Below are 18246 nucleotides of genomic sequence, written 5' to 3'. Positions count from 1 at the left end.
GTAATCTGAAGTTCACTTTTAGTAGGCCGCTTCGTTACATTCTACCACTCACATTGTATTTAAACCTGTTTAGAAGACATTGCCATGCTGAGCAACCTCATAGTAAAGCACTTTATATCCCAGTCATCCTGAGACAGCAGCTGACGTCACCACACCGGATCGTTCAGGTTTGAACCGTCCTCACGGAGGCTGTTCCCGCTCCCCGCTTTTGGTAGTCGGGGCATCGGGGCCAAAATAGTCGCGACTCTTTTGGTAATGTCTGCGGAGCGTGCAAGTCCTTTAGAGGGGAAGGCAACACGCACATGACAGCGCATTAAAATGCCACGGGGGGGTGCAAAGGATGCGATAAGACGGTGAAATGATGTAATGACTGTTGTTGAAAACTGATTGGTCTGACAGTGGGCCTACTATGCCAAGCCCACAGCTCAAGTTTGTATAAAGGCACGAAATATCAAAGAGTAAAGTGAATAAGGAAGTTTGGGATCAGTGATACACAGTACAGTTTGTTGTCCTGCCATCGATCTGATACTGGTAAATTGAAGCAAACTTAAAATATCATCTTTGTACCCTTTTTATTTTTGTGAATGATCTTTGAAAACATTGATGTTTTGAATTATTTGGCCCTTGTCTCTTGAGAAATCATTTCCCATGCTGGTCTGTTCCACAGTGGTGATGAAGACCCAGCAGTCTCTTCATGTGGCCACTCCAGTGAGGCAGAGCCTGGCCCTGACTAAAGTAGCTGGGACCTCTGTTTACCTCAAGTTGGATTCATCTCAGCCTACCGGCTCCTTTAAGATCAGGGGCATCGGACACCTCTGCAAAACTGTGAGCAATTCTCCTCTGCTCTGGTGTGAAGTGTGTTGTCCTGTTGTGTGGCTGAGATGCTGAGCATAGATCCATCTGAACCAGTATGGACCCGTTTTCAGCTCTAGTCTGAACACTGGGACGATGTATTCGTTCCCTTTTTGACTGTAATGTTGTTTTTTCTTGTAGTGGGCTGAGCGAGGATGTGAGCGGTTTGTCTGCTGTTCAGGTAATAATTAAAGAAAAATCAATGAATGAACTGCCCATGCCTCTGTCGGTGTGTTTTGGTGTGTAACCTTTGGCACTTTTGGCCCCAACAGGAGGAAACGCTGGTATGGCAGCAGCTTATTCTGCCCGTCAGCTCGGGGTACCTGCAACCATAGTAGTTCCAAGTGTTACACCAAACCCAACAGTGGAGAGGCTGAAGGACGAAGGCGCCACTGTGGTTATCCACGGCAAGGTTAGTTAACATCATGGATTGTTTTATTTACATCAATCGCACTCGATTTTAAGCATAAATAGATACATGTATTGTTGGATTCTGGCAATAATTGTGTGCGCAGTTATTATAATTTTCTTAATTCTTGTCACCGAATTGTCACATTTAGAACAGACTGAGAATGCAAAATGATTCATCCGATGAAATGAAGTTGTATCTGGTCTCTTTCAGGCTCTAAATGAAAGCATTGAATACGGACAGCAGCTTGTGGCAAATAACCCCAACTGGATATTCATCTCTCCCTTTGATGATCCCCTCATCTGGTGAGACCATCTCTGCATGTCTGTCCTTCAGGGATTGCGACAGCATGTACGGTACACAACTACATGCACCGTGCAGAAATTCTCGCAGAGTAATCTCTCTGACGTAAGGCGATAAGAGACGAAGACACGATAAGACAGATTCTTCTCTTTTCTCTACAAATTGAATTGTTTTAAGATGTGCAACTGACTGATAGTAACGCCTGTCTTATCATGCGGGGTTGCAGGGGTTAGATGAGGTGTTATGTCAGATGCATGGTATCTTATCACGGTGCTACCTTTGAGGGACTGTCAGATAATGTAGCTACCCCACGTCACAGACCGTAAATTACGAACACCACTAAGGGCTACTATTGACATGATCAGCATTTTTACAGCGCACCTGCATTCAAGGAAGAATTATTGAAGAGAAAGAAATCAGACTGTTTCTTTCTTCACATTACACTACAATCAAACTGAGTTCAAAGGAAGTGACAGGGTTGGGTTGTGTTTGTGTGTTGCAGGGAAGGCCACACGTCTCTGGTGAAGGAGCTGGAGCAGGACCTACAGGAGAAGCCGGGCGCGATCGTGCTGTCGGTGGGAGGCGGAGGCCTGCTGAACGGAGTGGTGGAGGGACTGCGTCGTGCTGACTGGGCTGACGTGCCCATTGTAGCCATGGAAACCATGGGAGCACATAGCCTCAATGCAGCAATTAAGGCTGGGGAGCTGGTCACTTTACCTGAAATCACCAGGTAAAATCTACTCATGGATATTGTATTCAAATAACAATTTTCCTCGCGTAGTTCCTCTTTGTGTGTCAAAGACTAACCCTTATTTTTGCTCTCTAGTGTTGCAACCACGCTAGGCCTGAAGAGGGTGTCCTCACAGACTTTTAAACTGGTGGCCGAGCACAAAGTCTTTTCAGAATTAGTCACAGACCAGGAGGCTGTAAAAGCTGTGGAGCGCTTCATAGGTGAGTGCAACCTGCACCTGAACAGATGCGCAGCAGATCTAAAAATGGCACCAATCAGCTGTGAGACTGACCTCTCCTGGTATCTCTATTTTCTGCAGATGATGAGAAGGTCCTGGTGGAGCCTGCCTGTGGTGCTGCCCTGGCAGCTGTGTACAGTAACATTATCAAAAGGCTGCAGGATGAGGGCAAACTGGCTCAGCGCCTGGGCCCGGTGGTCATTGTGGTGTGCGGCGGCAACAACATCAGCATGGAGGAGCTAAGGAGGCTGAAAAAACAGCTCGGTGTTATCTAGCGTGGCCGACTACCTCGGGTCCTCCTGACCTTTCCTCCATTCCTCCGTCAGCTGGTCTCAATCCACAAAGCCCAATATCCATGTGCTCTATAGACCAAATCATTCCAGACTGTGAGACTATCCTGAGCACTGAGACTGAGACAAAAGTGAGAGTGAGAGAGCTGTGATGCTGCTCTGGTATAGAGGTCGTTTTTGACCGGAGAAACCGCTTTCAGAAAAACTATAACATACTGACAAATTTAGGTTGCATTTCTATTTGTATTGAGTGTTGTTCTGCTTTTGTACATTGAAATATATTTAAAAAATGAATAAATTATATTTCTGAATATGTTGTCCGAAATCATTTTCCTGCCTTGACAAAGTTCTTATTCCTGACTGCAGATTTGTGAAATACACATCAAACCTCTTCTTCACACCATGACCAAAAGCAAATGGACTTTTTAAAATGTGCTTTCTATACGGGAGCTAAAAGATAAGTCTGAGAGGCCGATATTAGCTTATTGCAGATATATTGTAGCGGTGTATGTCGGCCGATAAAAGACATTGCTTGTGCAAAAACTAAACCTGACGTAGTTAAAAACAGTGTCACAATTGTTTAGTCCTGCTTAGTATGCAACTTGGTCACAATTTGTAAAAAATCGAAGGAATCTAATTCAAGATTGTTTGCTTATGTCATGTAAAAAAAACAACACTGTTGGCCGATGTGTTGATATCGGTATTTAAAAATAGATTACCAGTCACGCTGTTCTATACACTGTATGTCTCTGATGACTAGAATGTCACAACAAGTCTTTAATGAATGGATCATTCTCCAAATAGATTTTGGAAATCACAAATTACACTCTTCAAAACATGCATCCAAAAGAAAACCAAAGTACGTTAGTATTTAAAATGTATATACTATGTCTACATGTATACGTGTTGTGTTTGCTCTAAACCACTGACGGGGATGTTTAAACATTGAGAGCACAGCGCAGTGCATTGGGGCCACAGCTTAATTACAATCTCAGCCATACCATGGAACTACTCATTGTATGACAATTCATTAATAGCGCTGGTCTCAGTAGCTTACTTTCCAATTAACGTCCCCTCTCCTCAGTGAGTGCTTTGGCAGGCACGATGCATACAGAACTACATTCTGAAGCAGCTTTGATCCCTTATGAATGAGTCTATCATGAAGTTTTTAAATTTGACCAGTAACTTTCAAAAATGAATCATCCTAGAATGAGTAGACAGCATTGTATTCCAGAGCCAGGTCAAGTGGCCTCACTGGCTTGCAGACAGAAGCGGTTACTGGGTCAGTCACATGTTGCATGAGCACCGCAGACATCGTCACACCTTGTGACTACGCTGAACGTCACAGCATTCTATTTGCTGGATTTTTAGGGATGTGGCACTTTTCCTGGCCACTCATTGATCTGACGATCATTAAAAAAGGGTGGTGGGTTCCTGCATGTCACAGAGCGAGACAGCTGTTCCTTTGAAAGCATCAAGTCAACATGCAGGAGACATTCCTAGAATTCCTCTTGGGTAACCTCGTAGACTTGGTATTAAAACTAGACATTTTCCATCAAAATATTAGGGAACTCGACCCATAGAGATGCTTATTTTGTTAAAGATTATCTGACAGACCACAGTTCTAAGAGACACATCAGTAGCTCTTTAATAATAGCTCAGCTGAAGAGCTATTATACATATCTCCTATCAACCGAGTTTGCAGCGGAAATATCTGACCTATTTTTACAGAATTTTAGCTGATGAAACATTGCGTCAATAGTTGTAGATGGTCCCCTTTGGATATAGCATATAACGGAGCTGGAAGGACAGGTCGAGTCGGTGAGGAGCATGACTGGAGATCCAGCTAGAACCGGCCTGGCCCAGCACTCGCTGCTTTCAAAAGGTGTCTGGTGACATAACCAGGGTTGGTCGCAAGGGGTCCTGACATGAAAGGCATGTCCTAAAGGAGACAAAGCATGTCTCACAGTCATCATTCATCATGACCAACAGTCATTGTCTGTGCACACATGTAAACAGGCATGTCCGCTGCAAATTACCTATTTTGCGAGAACATCCATTCATGACGCATGTTTTCCCCAAATTCAGATGTTTATCTGAGCAATGCCTAAAAGAAAAATGAACTGAAATAAAATGTACTGGGTCAATATTTGAAACACAAAGAAATGGAATTTGTACATGAAGACATTTTTTTTTTTATTGTGACACAGAAATCTCAAATGCCATCTGATTCTTTACATCTGTATAATCCATATTAGATATGTCAAGTTTCTGATGAGCAGAGGTAAGACAGTAAAAGTTAAGTTAATGCAACCATAAATAATTGTAATAAATATCAAGTAAATGTACAGCACACATTTTATCGCAACACCTCTTTGTATGGATATGTCCTTTTTATAACCTTATCTACCGCCCCGGAGGAGGAGGAAGTAGAGGAGAGAGCGTCCCCGTTAGCAGCGGTGTGTCACCCTTTAAAAGAACTCAACCAAAACAAAAACTTGCAAGCAATTCAACAATCCAATATGCGGCAAATGTTTTTCAGTTCTATCCAAGTAAAGTGGTGATTTTACTCATACAAGAAAACATGTTTCACCATGAGTAGAAGAAATTGAATCCATCCGAGTACAAGACAAAAGGTGTTTAGATTACTGGGTTTTTTTTCCAAAATTCATAAAAAATAACAACAAACTGGATATCCAACAGACATTGCCTAGTTTGCTCATTTTAGAATATTTTCTTGGAAGAGTAGTGCAAACCAAAACCAAAAATTATAAATTGAAGTGAATGAGCAATTAATAAAAACTGCCATCAAACATAACGTCAGTATATTTACATTTCCCCCCCCCCGGATTGTAACCAACAAAGAAAAACAGCAGAACACCTGTTCTTCTTTCAATAAAGAAAATTATGAAAATGCAGAACTCAAGATAATCCGCCGCCCCTCCCCCAGTCTATGTGTGTAGATCGTGTATGTTGGGGAGCGGGGGGGGGGGTTGTTGCACATTCAGTAGCAGTAGCACACAAACCATGTAGGAGCGCAGCTCTTGAGAATATCATCTCAGGAACACAGGGTTTCACAAACCTGAAACGCAAGCATATCAGAGCCAGCAGACCTCTCTCTCCTATCGCTCAATCTACCTGACCCAACATGCCGCCAAAGCTACTCCAAAAATCAAAGAGCAATTTCATAAACTAATAGATTAATATGACTTTTTACACGACTTAAATACCCTCTCTTCAGAGACTTGGATAAAATGTATTCAGTTTATATAGGCATAAGTTAGTTTGTCCATTAGCAGTTCATATTTTTTATTTTTTTAAACAGGCAGTAAACTACATAATATCCTGTACAGCACTTGTTCACATCTTGTGCCTGCTCATAGCTGACATGGTCAAAAATAGGTAGCGTCTCACATTTCTTTTTTTTCTGGTAGTAGTGGTACCTGCGTCTCAAACGTCAGATAATTCTCTGGAAATCACGAGTTTCTCTTCACACACATCCAGCATAACCCTCTGGAGAGAGGCTCCTACAGCGAAGGCCCCCGCAGAGGGGAGACAGAGGGAGGCAGCGAGGGTAAGCATTAGGAGTGATACAGTTGGTTTGTTGCCTTCACAGCAATGCAAAGTTCCGCAACTCAGTTTTTGCTGAAACCGTGCTTTCAATACTAAAATGTTATCAGAAAGAGGATTCAGCAGTCTTGAATTAAATTTGCAACTGTAAAGTGCTGATCTGAAGTCATCCTATTTAGTTGTTAAATTCACAGAACTTGTTAAACCCTCTGTTAAAAGGTGGGGGAAGGGAAAGGCAAACAGAAAAAAAAAAAAAAAGGCACGCCACAGTTGTTTCACTTCAATGCCATCCTAAAAACTCAGTGCAACCAGAACAGACATGTGTTAACAGTGTCAGATTATCGTCCCTGAATTCTTCACAAAAATGCGTCAAACATATCATGAAATGTAGTATTTGTGTAAACTGCAAAAATGAAAAAAAAAAAAAAGCGGGGGTAAACATGCAAAGCAATAATAGCCACCCAGAAAAAAAATAAAAACAATGTGTGATTTTGTTGAAGCAGCAGAGCGTAAAGAGCTGTATAGGCTTGGGAACATGGGGTTGTCGAGTCTTCTAACCGCTGAGAGGGTCCTCGCGGTAGTGGATGGCGTATCGCAGTTTCTCCAGCATCACATCCAAAGATGTGTACTGGGGCAGTTTCACCATGAACATACAGGTCTCTACGCGGATGTAGCGCGAATCTGGCTGACCTGGAGAGAAGAGAAACAGGAAGGTGCATCACAACAAAACCACCTACGACTTCGCTTGCACAATGAGTCTTGTTACGCATGTTTACTGCTGGAGTTTTACATGAAACTGGAGGGACAATGAGTTGCTGAGTAGCAAGTGTTCACGATTTATGTGCTGATAAAAGTGAGTGTCAACGTATCTTATCTGTAGTAAAGCTGAGTAGACAGTTTGTGTTTAGCCTGCCATTCTAAATAGTGACAAAGGAAACTAGGACAGATCCCAATTCTGTGACAGATGAGAAGTTCACATATGTGAACCAGTATCCCCTCCTGCATGGAACAGCTTTACATGTCCATTATACAAATCTATTCATTTAAAAACACAAGATATGACAAACGACATGTTCAAAGTCTGTCTGCGGTTACAGGACGAGGTGCTTTGATTATCACTATCAGCAGTTTCTGCACTCAGAAGAACATCATGCAGAGATAGCAGCCCTGCTGTCCAATCACGGCCCTGTTAAAACCTTGTTAGCCATTACCTGCAGCTCCATCAGGGGGGGCGATCTTCATGGGGTAAGGGGGGACATGGGCGGTGTCTGGCCCCCCATCCTTGCAGGGGCAGGTGAACGGTATTCGCTCCTGGTTGCAGGCAAACTTAATGAACTTGCAGAGCTCTTCTTGAGTGAACATCTCCAAGGCGATCCAGAAGAACTCGATGTGCTGGTCGGTCTCCATCAGACCCACCTGATACATGGTGTGAGCCTACAGAGGGACGCAGCGGGGAATACTCTGATTACATTCTATCAATACTAACCTGTCAGAAAAGAAGGTGTTTCTCATCTAAAACCATATCTATTAGCGATTGGCCCACAACAGGTTTGCATTATACATTTACACAGATTTCAACAGGCACTTTCCCACAAACATACCTTAAGGAACTCCAGGTTGATGTAAGGCAAGCCGCAGGTGCGCAGCTCCATCTCCAGGGGGCTGAGCATGGTGAGCAGCTGCAGGGGAATGATTGAACCGAGCCCTGCGCGCACCGCCGTCATACACTCTTTGTTCTGCAGCTCCCTCAGACGAAGACTCCGCACCGCCCGTGCGTACATATCTTTATTCTCCCAGCTTAACACACAAACAAAGCACACAATGTATAAGAGATGAAGACTTCAGGCTATTGATATCTAGGTCTTACTGATAACTAAGTTGATCGAGTTAAGTTTATCGGCAACGTTTCCTGTACCTGACGGTGAGGCTGCGACCACCCTGACAAAGCTCCACCTCATCACCCAACATAGTGACATAGGTGAAGGTGCAGCAGGGCCAGCTGGGAGAGTCTGGGCTTTCTCCTGAATGGTGTAGGGAGGAGATCTCAGCGCACAGGGCCTCCAGCTCCTCCTCATCACTCGTCTGCAGGGAAAGCAAACGTCTCGTTAAGGTCAATAGAATAATGGTATTAGCAGGAAACAACATTATGTATACACTACTGGTCCCTTTACATTTTCAAACTTTTTGACGTAGTTGTAGGTCAGCACATCGGCTTCCTGCAGGTCCTGCTCTGGGTCGAGGGACTCGCCCACCAGAACCTTCCAAAAAGAGCCCAGGAGGTCCAAAGGAAGTGGCACATCAGCACGGACGGCAATGCCAAGAAGCTGACCGAAGAAGTGCAACAGCTGTTCTTCTGCATAGCTGATAGGGCAGGGCGTCAGGATGTACTTCCCCTGAGAACACCAACAAACAAAGATAAAGACTACATCGTTTATGATTCACTTTCTTGTGCTAGATATGAAGAACAAAAGAGTGACACTGAAAGACATGCTGAAAACATGTCAGATCCTGAACACCCTTACCTTGTTACGGTTGGCTGCAGCACTGGGGCAGAGGAGCAGCAGAGAGAGAGCAGAGCTCTGTAACTCCTTACACACCTGCCACAGGAAATGTCTGAAGGAGCCACCTGGAGAGACACATTCATCAACGCTACAGACTGAAGAGCAGTACAAAAACAAAAAACTAAAAAGAAAAAAAAGATGTGAAGGAGAAATTCTAACTTGTGCCATGAACTTCCTCCCCAGTGAAGCGGATGTTGAAGGCATAGGTCGGGTCTCCGCCGCTGGCAAGTTTCACACAAAGCTGGGACGACGGCACGCAGGAAAGCTGGCGCGCTGCCTGGCATAAATACGTGTTCTCTGATGATCTGATCTCACCTGTAGAACAGATGAAAGAATGTTTGCAAAGATCCAATACAAGTGATATGAAATGGGAAACAAGAAAAAGGAACGCATACCTCCCACCATCTCCAGAGGGTCCAGTGTAATCTCTGGGGCAGCATGGTCAGCTGTCCGCTGTACTGTAGCATTCAGTACTCTGTTCATTACAGTCACCTTAGTGTCGTAGAAGATCAGACCTGTAACCAGTGGAGACAGCAGGTAGTGAGGGAGATTATACAGGTTTTAACAAGGCAGGTTTGCTACATAGGTCAAAACACTTGGGCCATTACGTCCCCTTGACCTGCGAGATCCTGCTCACCTTTGGCCTCACATAACAGCGCTGCAATGCAGTTTTGATAGGTCAGTGTCTGTCTCAGCTCCACTAGCGGCAGGAAGAAACTCTCCAGGGTGTTGTTGAGGGACTGCAGAAGAGCAAAGCGCAAACGCATGCTCTCCACAGGTACATCTGAACACACACACACACACACACACACACACACAAGGTAAATATACTAGACGACAAAACGAGCGTGACTTACAGAATGTAAGGCAAGGCAAGTTTATTTGTATAGCACATTTCAACAACAAGGTAATTCAAAGTGCTTCACATAAAACCATTAAAAGCATCAAAACATAAGGCAAAAGAAAAGGAGATTTAAAAACAATTAAAGAAACAGTGTAAGAAATAAAATTCAGTCGTAAAAAGTAAAGGAGATTTAAAACATACATTGAAACAATAATTGATGTCTCCCTGAGACATTACGCTGCACGCAATCAACCATACACTGCCGCAATTCTGCAATTACTCGCACACAAACCACGTCTGGAAAAGATCTCTGCCGATCTGCGTTTTATAGTGTACGCCTTGCACGAACTCGGTCCCGGAGGAAATGGCGATATATTGTGCAGTCCTTTTAAAACCATTAAAAGCATCAAAACATAAGGCAAAAGAAAAGGAGATTTAACAGCAATTAAAGAAACAGTGTAAGAAATAAAATGCAGTAGTAAAATGCAGAAATGCAGGAAATTGATTAATATAGTAATTGAATGTGGTTCAATTAAAGGCAGCAGCAAACAGAAAAGTCTTCAATCTTGATTTAAATGAGCTGAGGGTCTCAGCAGACCTGCAGCTTTCTGGGACTTTGTTCCAGATATGTGGAGCAGAAAAACTGAACGCTGCTTCTCCATGTTTAGTTCTGACTCTGGGAACAGATAGTAGACCGGTCCCAGACGACCTGAGGGGTCGGGATGGTTCGTAAGGTAGCAGCAGATCAGAGATGTATTTTGGCCCTAAACCATTCAGTGCTTTGTAAACCAACAGTAGGATTTTAAAGTCAATTCTTTGTTGGACAGGAAGCCAGTGCAAAGACATCAGAACTGGGGTGATATGATCCACCCTCCTGGTCTTAGTGAGGACTCGAGCTGCAGCGTTCTGAATCAGCTGCAGCTTTCTGACGGACTTTTTACAGAGACCTGTAAACACAGCGTTACAGTAGTCCAGTCTGCTGAAGATAAATGCGTGGACAAGTTTTTCCAAATCCTGTTGAGACATAAATCCTCTAATCCTTGATATATTCTTCAGGTGATAGTAGGCTGATTTTGTAATTGTCTTGATATGGCTGTTCAGGTTGAGGTCTGAATCCATAACTACACCTAGATTTCTGGCTTGGTTTGTGGGTTTTAACATCAGTGACTGAAGCTGAGCGGTGATTTTCAATTGTTCATCCTTGGTACCAAAAACAATTACTTCTCTTTTATCTTTGTTTAATTGAAGAAAATTCTGGCACATCCAGATGTTGATTTGTTCAATGCAGTTACCCAGCCCGTGTATGGGATTATAGTCCCCTGGTGACATAGTTATGTAGATTTGTGTGTCGTCTGCATAATTATGATAACACACTTTGTTGCTTTCCATAATCTGAGCTAGTGGAAGCATGTAGATGTTGAACAGAAGAGGCCCCAGTATTGAACCTTGGGGAACACCACATGTAATTTTAGTCAGCTCTGATGTGCAATCAGCCACAGACACAAAGTATTCTCGGTCCTTCAAGTAGGATTCAAACCAGTTAAGTGCTGTGCCAGAGAGTCCCACCCAGATGTTTAGTCTTTCTAGGAGTATGGCATGGTCGACCGTGTCGAATGCAGCACTGAGATCCAGTAACACTAAGACTGAACTTCTGCCATTGTCTATGTTTAAGTGGATGTCGTTGAAAACCTTAACAAGAGCAGTTTCAGTGCTGTGGTGCTGTCGAAAGCCTGACTGGAAAACATCAAAGCAGTTATTTACGGCCAAGAAGTTGGTCAGCTGTTGGAAAACCGCTTTTTCAATTATTTTACTTAAAAATGGGAGGTTTGATATTGGCCTAGGGCTGGGCGATAAATCGATTTAATCGATTAATTCGAATGTGTGCTTTAAGGCGATGTGTTTTATTGAAAATCGAGAAAATCGCCCCCACCCCTCCCCCCCGTTGGGTTCCCGTAGTAGAGTGCGCGCGCATTGTTTACAAACGAAAACAATGGCGGCCAGCAGTGAAGCTCTCGTTCTTAAGAGAGGGAAGAATGTGTCTTCGGTGGTCTGGAAATGGTTCGGGTTCGTGTCATCTGACACAGAACAAACAGCACCACGATGTAAGGTCTGTCTAAAAGCTATTGCTACAAAATCAAGCAGCACAACAAATTTAATGCAGCACCTCAAACAGAGGCATGCTGCCGAGTGGGAGAGGTGTTGTTGCCCTGAGGAGGGAGCAGGACCGCGGGAGCACAAGCGACGCCGCCGCCACCTCACAACAACAACCCAGCATTTTGGAGACATTCACCAACTGTACTCCGCATGAGAAGAAGAGTGCCCGGTGGAAAGCCATCACGGATGCAGTCGCGATGTATATCGCAAAAGATATGGTGCCCATATACACCGTGGAAAAGCCGGGGTTTATTCACCTTCTCAAAGCTTTGGACCCCAGATACGTGCTACCAAGCCGTAAACATTTTTCTGACGTTGCCTTGCCTCGGCTGTACAATAGTACACGCCAAAGGATCTCTGCGGAGCTGGAGGGGATGTCATTCTACTCCGCAACAACTGACCTGTGGTCCAGCAGGTTGACCCAGACACCGATCCACTTGACTGGTGGAAGCGTCACCAACTTAACTTTCCAAGGATAAGTACTTTAGCAAAGAAATACCTCTGTGCCAGCTACAAGTGCCCCCTCTGAGAGGCTTTTCAGTGTGTGGGGGGGCATTGTTACATGCCACCGTGCATGCCTGAAGCCAGAGGTAGTAGATAAGGCTTGTCTTCCTGGCAAAAAATATTTAGAAAAAACATGCACTACTGTTTAATACTGTTGGTTATGTTGTGAATGCACTTGATTTTGTTTACATGCACTTATTTACTGTGCAAAATATGTTATGTTGATGTTAGATCAGATGTTGCACTTTTGAAAATGTGAATGTTAAAGGGTCACATACATTTTATTTCATGCTGTGTTTGTATCAGTGTATTCAGTTAGAAAAGCTTACTGTAAAAAGTTACATTTGCACAGTTGTTTACAATGGAAGGCTACTATTTAATGCCATTTAATGTTATGTTTAATTTAATTTTATATTTAAATGATTCAGGGAAACAAAAGAGTGACCAAATACTTTTTGTATACTACAGGCACCTTTCTACAATGTTCAGGTTTTGTTTGCACTTTATTTTTATCAACCTACTTGGGAAAATCATCACAAAATTAAATAAAAAATTGTTTTCAACAGCTTCTGTCATCTGCAAAAATTTGGGGGGGAAAAAATCGATTTAAATCGTGAATCGGATTTTTTGTAAAAAAATCGGAGATTTTGTTTTTAGGCCATATCGCCCAGCCCTATATTGGCCTATAATTTTTCATCGTTGCGGAGTCTAAACTAACCTTCTTTAGGAGTGGTTTAATAACTGCAGTTTTTAGGGCTTGTGGGAAGACACATGAGAGAAGGGATGTGTTTACAATATGTAAGAGATCAGTGGTCATGCAGTTTGAAATATTTTTGAAAAAGTGTGTTGGTAGAATATCCAAGCAGCAGGAGGATGACTTCAGATGTTGTATAATGTCTTCTAGGCTTCTACGGTCGATTGAATGAAATTGTGTCATGATATTTGAATGGATGTTATTCAGAGATCGGGACAACACATATCCTGTGGTTGGTGTGGAGGCACTGACTGCTTGTCTAATTTTCTGAATTTTGTCAGTAAAAAAGGAGGCAAATTGATTGCATGCCCAGGTGGATTGGAGTTCAGCAGCTACCGACACTGGAGGCAAATAAGTAGCAGTAGCAAATAAGGCGTGTGTATTGTTCTTGTTTTTGGTTATGATGTCAGAGAAGAATGACTGCCTTGCATTTCTAAGTTCCAAATTATAATTGCGAAGTCTCTCTTTATAGATGTCACAGTGAACCTGGAGATTAGTTTTTCGCCACCTGCGCTCAGCTTTCCGACACTCTCGTTTCTCTATTTTGACCAGCGTAGCATTTCTCCAAGGAGATCTTTGCTTACCCGAGACAACCTTCACTTTAGTGGGTGCAATGGCATCAATAATATTTTTAACTTTAAAATTGAAGCCATCTACAAGCTCATTGACTGAGAGGCAAGAGAGGGCTGGTGTGGAGGAGAACTTCTGAATAAATAGTTCACTGGTGTTTTCAGAGATGTAACGCTTTGTCACAACCTTGGTTTGGACATTTGTGTGCAAGGAGATTGCACTCTCAAAGAAAACACAGAAATGATCAGAGAGTGCAACATCAGTCACAGCAACCTTGGAAATGTTTACACCTTTGGTGATGATTAGGTCCAGAGTGTGCCCCTTGTTGTGGGTGGGTCCTGTCACATGCTGAGTCAGATCATAGTTATCAAGGACACCACATAGTTCTATAAAATGTAGCAAGAATGCGGCCGTTTTGTTCATCTGGTTGACACAGAGAGTAACAAACAAAGAGGTTTACTTACTGAGCAGGCTGGCCACACGAGGATCAGCAGTATCACCGGGGTCCAGGTAGACTTCATGGGGGTGAAGTCTGGCTGGTGTGATGGCCAGGTGACGGCAGAGCCTGTTGATGTACTGGACCAATGCCACGTCCATTTCCAAGCTCCACTTTCTGCAGGCCTTCTGGGCGTGACGAGTGTCTATACAGGTGCACCTGGTAAAGAGGACGGCTGCGGTTAAATAGAGACCTCCCGTAATGTCTAGTCACTTAGCAATCGATCAGAGATGAACATATTCTGTGTTCAGACCTTTCTTTTTTTACAGAAATAGGCAAATGCTGCATTACACTTCGATAACTAGTGTGAAAATGACATCAATGTAATTTTTAAATTGCATTAATTAATGAATTTCATTCTATGGTCGGAGATTTTGAAATGAATTAGAAGTGACCCGTTTCTTTAAAGAGGGCACATTTCGTCACAACACAACCTGTTGGGTTCCCGGACAGCTTGTTGACGTTACAGCATGCAGAGGGCTGCTTATTGGGTGTGACATTCTCCAGGCTCACCTTTCAAAATGGAGGTCATAACCACAAGCCAAAATTGCCCTCCAGACGCTACGGATGTCCTGCTTGGCACGGTCAACAGCAAATTTATGGAAGCCTTCCAGTGTCAGGTACTTCTCCTCTGGAACTTAAGAAGACAAAGCGGTGTGTGAGGCAGCTTGGTTTCCACACAGGACTCACATTTACTCTTGTACGGTAGTAGAGCATCACAGCAGGGATACCAAGACCTACCTGTCATTTCTAGTTACAGTTGCACTCTAAATTATTCAACCGCCATTGCAAATTAGGTTTATTGGCAAAATGTACAAACTTTCAGCCGTTTTCAATAAACAACTCAAACAAGGACAATTTAAATAGCTCAACACAACAAATACTACAAGTGGTTTCTCCTAATTCAACACAAAATACCACTTTTAATGACTACCGCAGTCTCAAAATGATTCAACCCCTTCATGACAAGCATCTTTAGTACTTAGTAGAGCACCCTTTTACCAATAAACCTAATTTGCAATGGCGGTTGAATAATTTAGAGTGCAACTGCATATAAAACTAAGACAAAAGCAGAAATCTTTACTTTTCTGTCACTGGATTGATTTAACTGAGTTAATTGACTAGTTTTCATTAATTCTTGAGAAAAAAATGATTTGTCTCCGTTAGAAACATTTTGTAAACACTACTTTCACCCCACTATCTATAACTGAAACATACGTATTCGTACATATGATTCGTGTTGTCAAAGTGTGTCAAACCTTCAACTTTCTTAGCAGGAGATTTTTCCACTTCCTTCTCATCAGGTCTGGATTTCTCTGGAGATTTGGGCTTCAGGACGGTCTTCTTTTCACTCAGAGCCGTCCTGGCAGAGTTCGGAGACAAATGAAATCTATTATCATTATCGTGTCAAAGAGTAAATGTACCTACACACGTGCTGGAAAATATATCACTCACCTGACACTGTGGAGCACAGACTTTTCCTTGGTGGGAGGTTTGGTGATGGGCCTCTTGGCGCTCACTACCGTGCCTTGGTGCTGTTCTTTTCCTGCTTTGCTGTATTTGTTCTTATTGGGCTTGGGAGTGCCATACTTTCTGAGAATCTGATACGAACAAATCATATTGACACGCACACAAAGGAACATAAAGTACAGTTGTAACAATATACTTGTGGTGCTTGATGTCGGAGAGAAGCAGGGAAGAGTTTCAAAATGTTACACTTGAAAATAGACAGCAAAAATTCAAACGCTGAATCGTCCTGTGATCGTTTTTTTGCAATCAATGTATTCTGTTATACCTGAGTAAGCTGGTCCTCAAGTACTTTCTTTGGATGCCTGACGTTGGTGAAGAAAGTATGCAGTAGGTTGCCAGGGGTCTGAGCATTGATCTGCTCCTTGCTGAGGTAAATGTCAGACACTTTCACTGGCTTGGCCGGTGTGAGGCTGAGCATCTGCTCCGAGTGCACGCAGCTCTTAAACACATCTGTGAGGACATCTCGTGCTCCGGCTACAAGCTTGTCACCTTGAAACATGGAGATTGATTGTTAAATACTGGGCAGATACTGGCAGGACTAATGTCACTGTGCAAAAACAGACAATATGGTAATCAAACACCAACCTCTGACGGACTTGTCCAGGAAGTAGTCTTCAAGGGCAGAGCTTCCCTGTGTGTCAAACAGGCTTTGGTTAACACTGGAGGCTGTGAGGATCTCCTCATTGGTCAACTCCATTAGTTCCTCTTCACCTTCAAGACTGGACAGGCCGATCAGGTCACTGCTGTTGAAAAGACTGGCACGGATTTTTTCCACTTTTGCCCGAGAACGAACCTGTGATGAACGAAAGAAAGACTAGCGTATTTCAACAACACAAAATCAAAACAGCTTAGATCTATAATGGGGCTTCTAATCAACTCACCTCAATGACAGCATAACCCTTGATGGGCCAAGCCATGACTGCATTGCTCTCAAGTGAGGTGACGGTATGCATAGAGCCCCCATCCGACACGGACGGCGTTTCTGCGCTGTCGAGTGGTTCCCCCAAGCTGCCCAAACTCCCCAGGCTTCCTGTACTGCACAACGAAGTATCTAAACTCTCCTGACTCGACACTGTCTGAGGGTCTTGGGGGCCCTGCTGGGGGTATGAAACAGCCGAAGCTGCAGCAGCAGCTGGAGTGAGAGGTGGAACGGCTAACAGCTCCTGATCGACAGAAAGTTCACTGGGGGTGCGGGACACTCCCTGAGAGGAGCTGCAGATCGAAGTCTGGCTGGTAGAAGCTGAAGCGCTGACGCTCATCGCTGGAGTCACACTGCTCGAGCTGTCGGGACTCTCAGGACCTCCGTTGTTGGGGAAGAGTCGCTCGTGTTCAGGGCCCGCTTTTCCATCCTGAGGGCTCGAAACACCAGCTCCGGCTTTGGGCTTCTTGGGCTCCTCTTCCTGCAGAGGAATGAAGACTTCATCTTTGAAGAGCCCTCCGTGTGCGTTGCAAGCCCTGCGGATAGCATTTCGAACCACGGCCTCTTCCAGGTGCGTGGGGATACCCGAGAGCACCAGCAGGCGACTGTGGGCCGTGGGGCCCACCAGGGCTTGGCAGGCATCCGTCACTGCATCACTGGTCACACTTAAGCCCTGCGGGTCTTTATTAGCAAGATGTCGAAGGATCATCAGGAGAGTGAGGCAGCGGTGGAACCACAGCATGTCCTCAGGTTTACTACCCGCCATGTTCAGCAGGGCACTGTCGCTCTCTGACAGCCGTGCACCTGCACTTCCCCGCTTCCCAGAGACTGCTGCCGCCACAGCCGCCGCTCTCTCGCGCTTCATCTTCACCTTCTTACGTTTGGATAGCAGACTTGGGCTCTGTGGCGTCTGGCCTGGGGACGATGACGAGGATGAAGAAGAGTCGCTAAGGTTCGGGGCGCTGGTGGAGGACAGGGGTCCCACTGAAGAGCCACCAACATTGAGGGGAAGTGTCACCTCTGCCACAGCCAGACACACCTCCATCAGAGCGTGGAAGTAGGTGGAAAACCGGCTCTGCTCCGCCCCGAGAGCCAACGCGACACCTCCAGACGAAGACCCCCCTGCTCCGGCCCCTCCAGCGGTCCATCCCTGAGTCTCGCAGTCGTAGAGCTTTCGGAGTTCTGTCTGCAGGGCCATGAGCACTGCGAGGCAGGGGTTGAGCAGCAGAGCGATGGAGCTGGCGAGACCAGCGGGGCTCTTGCGCTGCTCCAAGTGGTGGATCTTCCGCAAAAGCTCAGCCAGCAAGTGAAAGACGAGTTCTTTTATGGAGGGAGCCAGATCAGTGGTCCAGAGCAAACCACCTAAAAATCAAAGAAAACCGTGAAAGTTGTTGAAATTCACATTTAGGTTTGGTATTATTTATCTTGCAAGCTTTTAAAGTTGTTCTATAATTGATGGAACTAGTAGGGAATTGTCAAATAGAGTTTTAAAATGTAAGGCGCATTAAAGTGTTGTCACAGC

General features: G+C 44.3%; 2 protein-coding genes across 2 annotated transcripts in view; one reads left to right on the top strand and one right to left on the bottom strand.

Annotated features, from left to right (window-relative positions):
• The first annotated feature begins 477 nt into the window (after nt 1-477).
• On the top strand, nt 478-3050 carry LOC306779231 (L-serine dehydratase/L-threonine deaminase-like). Its single transcript, XM_079271060.1, has 8 exons — nt 478-531; nt 668-825; nt 994-1033; nt 1125-1264; nt 1475-1566; nt 2067-2294; nt 2391-2515; nt 2614-3050. The coding sequence occupies exons 2-8, from the start codon at nt 673-675 to the stop codon at nt 2805-2807; spliced, it is 972 nt and encodes a 323-aa protein (XP_079127186.1). The 5' UTR covers nt 478-531; nt 668-672; the 3' UTR covers nt 2808-3050.
• Nucleotides 3051-5008: 1958 nt separating this feature from the next.
• Nucleotides 5009-18246, bottom strand: part of hectd4 (HECT domain E3 ubiquitin protein ligase 4) — a gene marked incomplete at its 5' end in the record, with an annotated part of 41349 nt that continues 28111 nt past the window's right edge. The window contains 16 exons of the mRNA XM_079270374.1: nt 5009-7082; nt 7604-7826; nt 7994-8189; nt 8308-8474; nt 8564-8785; nt 8915-9018; nt 9113-9268; nt 9349-9468; nt 9591-9737; nt 14244-14434; nt 14789-14912; nt 15535-15638; nt 15731-15876; nt 16071-16294; nt 16391-16598; nt 16687-18086. Of these exons, the coding sequence (XP_079126500.1) occupies nt 6946-7082; nt 7604-7826; nt 7994-8189; nt 8308-8474; nt 8564-8785; nt 8915-9018; nt 9113-9268; nt 9349-9468; nt 9591-9737; nt 14244-14434; nt 14789-14912; nt 15535-15638; nt 15731-15876; nt 16071-16294; nt 16391-16598; nt 16687-18086 (3869 nt within the window). The 3' untranslated portion in view covers nt 5009-6945. The remainder of the gene's footprint in view (nt 7083-7603; nt 7827-7993; nt 8190-8307; nt 8475-8563; nt 8786-8914; nt 9019-9112; nt 9269-9348; nt 9469-9590; nt 9738-14243; nt 14435-14788; nt 14913-15534; nt 15639-15730; nt 15877-16070; nt 16295-16390; nt 16599-16686; nt 18087-18246) is intronic.

The sequence above is a fragment of the Melanostigma gelatinosum genome, assembly GCF_949748355.1.
Source record: "Melanostigma gelatinosum genome assembly, chromosome: 6".
Taxonomy (NCBI): Eukaryota; Metazoa; Chordata; class Actinopteri; order Perciformes; family Zoarcidae; genus Melanostigma; species Melanostigma gelatinosum.
This window is presented reverse-complemented; position numbering and strand designations above follow the sequence as displayed.

Excerpts from the sequence above, each read along its gene's own strand:
- LOC306779231 (XM_079271060.1), top strand. The coding sequence starts at position 673 with ATGAAGACCCAGCAGTCTCTTCATGTGGCCACTCCAGTGAGGCAGAGC. Across the intron at positions 1,265-1,474 it reads CTGTGGTTATCCACGGCAAG|GCTCTAAATGAAAGCATTGA; the intron begins GTTAGTTAACAT and ends GGTCTCTTTCAG. Across the intron at positions 1,567-2,066 it reads TTTGATGATCCCCTCATCTG|GGAAGGCCACACGTCTCTGG; the intron begins GTGAGACCATCT and ends TGTGTGTTGCAG.